At 38.5% G+C, this 4,104-nt stretch overlaps 1 protein-coding gene and 1 long non-coding RNA gene across 9 annotated transcripts in view; one reads left to right on the top strand and one right to left on the bottom strand.

Annotated features, from left to right (window-relative positions):
- Nucleotides 1-4,104, bottom strand: part of LOC109475493 — a 33,775-nt gene that overhangs the window by 10,794 nt on the left and 18,877 nt on the right. The gene's annotated exons all lie outside the window — the stretch shown is intronic.
- LOC109475484 (protein O-mannose kinase-like) lies at nucleotides 8-4,098 on the top strand. Its single transcript, XM_019776112.1, has 2 exons — nucleotides 8-574; nucleotides 1,828-4,098. The coding sequence occupies exons 1-2, from the start codon at nucleotides 176-178 to the stop codon at nucleotides 2,572-2,574; spliced, it is 1,146 nt and encodes a 381-aa protein (XP_019631671.1). The 5' UTR covers nucleotides 8-175; the 3' UTR covers nucleotides 2,575-4,098.

Raw genomic sequence — 4,104 nt, 5'->3', positions numbered from 1 at the left:
ACGGGTTTACTATTCTACAGTGGGACTGTTCATGTCCTTGTATTTTACTAATGGAAGTCTAAGATATTTGTTTTTCCACTAGAATCCATAATATCCAGTCATGCTATATGGCACTCACCATGTCATTTTTGGTCAACTTCGATGTCATTTGATTGTATAATATTATAGATTATAAATGCTAATTTTATTACAAACTTGTTACAGATCAGAGTTGGCAGATATCGTAACGATGCGTCGTGTACGTGAGCGCGATGTGGTCTGTCTCCTTCTCCTTACTCTGCTGATTCTCTACTTACTGATGTGGTTCTGGTTTGGCTCTCTGCAGCCTGCCAGCAGTGTCTTCCTCAACTATGAGGTCGATAAAATGTTGGGTCAGGAAAGACAAGGAAAAGTCAAAGAGTCCAGGTCCAATCTGGATGTTGTGACTGTGGCAGGGTTGGGACAGAGGAGGTTGTGCCCGCTGGGAAGTTTTCGACTGTCCAAGATGGAAACTTGTATGCCATGGCTTGGCTGCAAAGAGATAACTAATGAGGTGACCATTAAGCTCAACATTGGATCAGGCACTGTGAAGAAGGTAACGGTAATGTTACGTTTCTAATTGATTATGCACCTATTCTTTCACTGATAGACCCTGTTGTACACATGTAGGTGACACGTAAAATTGTCAATTAGCTAGCAGAGGCGTAGCTATAGTATTAAGCATATACAGTGAGTATGTTACAGGTAATTCCCCAGATCACAACTTTTTCTGTTTCCTGAAACACAGGGAACACTAGTGTGAAGTACCTTTAATATGCTTTATGCATGCTTAAGCTTCATTACAATACTTAATTTTGCCAGTGACCACTTTTTCTCACAAATTCAGTTACCAAATCTAGTGCAGCTGGAATAAAAATGCCTGTCAATTTACTGTTAAGCATTACCAACCATCCTGAATTTACCGTTAAGCGTTGTCGGCCTCACTGAATTTACCATGAACTTGTAAATGTAAAACAAAGAACAGGAAGAGGCATTGTGAAGAAGGTAACGGTAACGTTACCTTTCAATAAATTGATAATGTACCAGGCCTGAGCTGTCAAATGTTAAACCCCGTCATACTATCATAAAACCCCATCGGGGTGTAAGGGTCATGTACACGTATGTCAATTGCCCAGAGTGCAGCCAAATTACAACTTTTTTCCTGTTTCTATGAATCTTTTATTTTAGATTTTAATACCGTGTGAGGTGCCCAAACCATCAATATAATGATGTATGTTTTCCCATCTCTATCAGATCTTGAACAATATGCAACAGCAACATGCATCACAGTCTTTAATAACAATATGTTATAAAACATTACTGAAGGTTTGTCATCACTCAGATAAACGGGCCAGCAACTGGTATCCTAGATATACATTTGCAAAAGGTAACAGGTAAGTTGGGCAATTAACCTCAGAGTGAGGACAAAGCATGACACTTTTTAGTAGTGCAATGGGACTTTGTTTATAATCTTTACTTTGCCAAGAACCCTTAAGTATACTATTCTCAAAAAAGTGTGTTGGTCATGGGTTCTTTTACGTATGTGTAGAGGTTTGATGTGATAATCTTCCTTGTACACTGGGCCACAAGCCTTACATGTACATCTGCATCCAAAAGGACCATGTATATATGCAACTCTTTCCCAATCGTGTCCAAATCGGGTGCAAACCCAGGCCACCGGCTCTATGGAATTTGATGCAGAGTGTGCAGATCACTACAAGTACACCACACAGACTTGACTTAAAGTTAAAGTACATTTTACTAAATTAATATAACTACAACAACATACTTCCCTTCTGCACTTTGTAGGTTTACAAAGCTGTCTGGAGAAACCACACAGTGGCGTACAGTAGACTGAAGAATACAACTTATTTCGAGGACTTCTCAGAAGGTATAGAGATGCTGAAGACCCTGCAACACCCTTCTGTTTTGCAGTTTGTGGGATCATGCAACACAACTCTCCTTACAGAGTTTTATAAATTTGGATCTGCAAACTTCTTCATTAAGAAAGTCCTAAAGTTGTATTCATACAGAAAGTTTGACAATGTCCGGACAAGATTTAACATGGCTCTGAGTTACCTAGAGGCAATACATTCCCTACACAATAGTCCAGTTGGCACACGAGTCATGTGCGACTCAAACAGTGTCCACAAATCTCTAACCCAGTTTCTTGTCACACAGGATTTTAAACTTGTCTTAAGTGACCTGGATGCCACACCAGAAGTAAATCATGAAGCAAATCTTTTCATTAAGTGTGGATCAAGAAGAATTGTGTCAGACTTTGTTGCACCTGAGCAGCTTTGGCCCTTTGAAAATGAAACATTTGATGACTCAAGAATGCCTTCTTATGATGAAAAAACTGACATTTGGAAAATTCCAGGTGTTGTTGACTACTTACTGGGAAAGGTAAATGGAAGTGAAGTTATCAGATTACACTTGTTCAAAGTGCACCAACAATGTCACAACAGGGACCCCAGGCAACGACCAACTACAAAGGTATTGTTGGAGGAGTACAACAGGGTTAAGAATATGTTTTTTCCTGAACATATAACATAGCATAGTTCATCAGACAGAGGGCATTTCTTAGTTGTTGGATGAAGAGCATAGCCTGTTTTGTTTGAAGCTAAAAGAGCAATTATTGTCAGTCAAACCTGCCTCTTCAAGCCAGCCACCTGGCCATAGCAATCACCTATTCCTGGTCCATTTTTTGTCATACTATTACTAGTAGGCACATTCAAGCACCTGTCCAAGAAGACTACGTTTGTAGACAGTGAACAACATTTGTTGAAAGCACAATGAACATCGAGAATTGCATTGAAACATGCTGAACAAGCTTTTAAAATTGATGACAAACCTACACCACATGAGGTCAGGTGTTGGGATGGGTACTGGTTTAAGGAAACAGCAATATGTTGGGATAACGGATGCCTTTCAGCAAGATATGCCTGGCATCCCTTTGAAATGGCAGATCGATACATCCACTGTATTTTTGTCTCCGGTCTGGAACAATTACAATGCATAACTCTGTGCACCCCCCCTCCTCGTCTTTTAATTTGGTTGCATCACTTCTGTCAGAATTGTCCTAGACATTGACTATTATTAAAAGATGAGCAGAAATTTCAACCAATTCAGAATAAAGTGTTTCATACTTCTCAAACAATGCTAAAATGTTATATAATAAAGCTTTATAAAAAAATAGGCAGTTTGAATAGGCAAAGGTATACTGTGTGTTCATCAACAGGTCGATACATTAGTCAGCACATGGGACCTGTAAAGCTAACCGAGTCTCTTCTTTATAGTCTAATGGGCAAGACATATAATTATGTACATTGTAAAGGAGCAATCATATTATATATATAATGGAAATAAACAGTCAGAAAAATATTCATATTGCAGTGTACAAGGTCAAAACATCCTGTAGTTTCCATGCTTATACAAAGACTTTTAGACTTGACTCAAATATCATGCGTTGCAATATTTACCTCATTCCTATGGTCATGATAATTGGGTCTCTCTTACTTTCTTGTAGATGTAGACAGCTAATTTATCCAAAGGCAATTTTCTTGGCATGAGCAACACAATGGTTAATTTTGATTGAAAAAGCTTCTGAATTCACAAACTTTCTTCAATGTGATTGGAATAGTACATTTTGGGGCATTCAATGGCAGTTTTTTTACATTGTATGTACAATGTATAGTTCCTATACTACTCAAACATGCAACATTAGCCTGTAGAACAAACAGGCACCTGGCACAGGCATGTTTAATACTTAGTTAATCAGAAAGGATATTTGATTTCACTTTTAGTAATTTCAGACAAGTTTTCATTGAAACATTTACATACACTTCAATAAATGTTAAAGGTGTAGTTCTTGCATGGTTACAGTGATTCTTTCTACCCTTAAAGGAGACCGCAAAGGTTTCCACAAATGAATAAATCACACGAGATGTCTCACAGACACAGGAAGGATGTTGTCCTGTTTGTTGTTTGTTGTTGCAGCAGGGATAGCTGTTTACCTCAAAACATCTCCAAGGGACGTCCCTGGGATTTCTGCAATAGTCGTGCTTCATTATCCTCCTCAAGGTC

The sequence above is a fragment of the Branchiostoma belcheri genome, unplaced genomic scaffold, assembly GCF_001625305.1.
Source record: "Branchiostoma belcheri isolate BF01 breed outbred unplaced genomic scaffold, Haploidv18h27 scaffold34, whole genome shotgun sequence".
NCBI lineage: Eukaryota > Metazoa > Chordata > Leptocardii > Amphioxiformes > Branchiostomatidae > Branchiostoma > Branchiostoma belcheri.
This window is presented reverse-complemented; position numbering and strand designations above follow the sequence as displayed.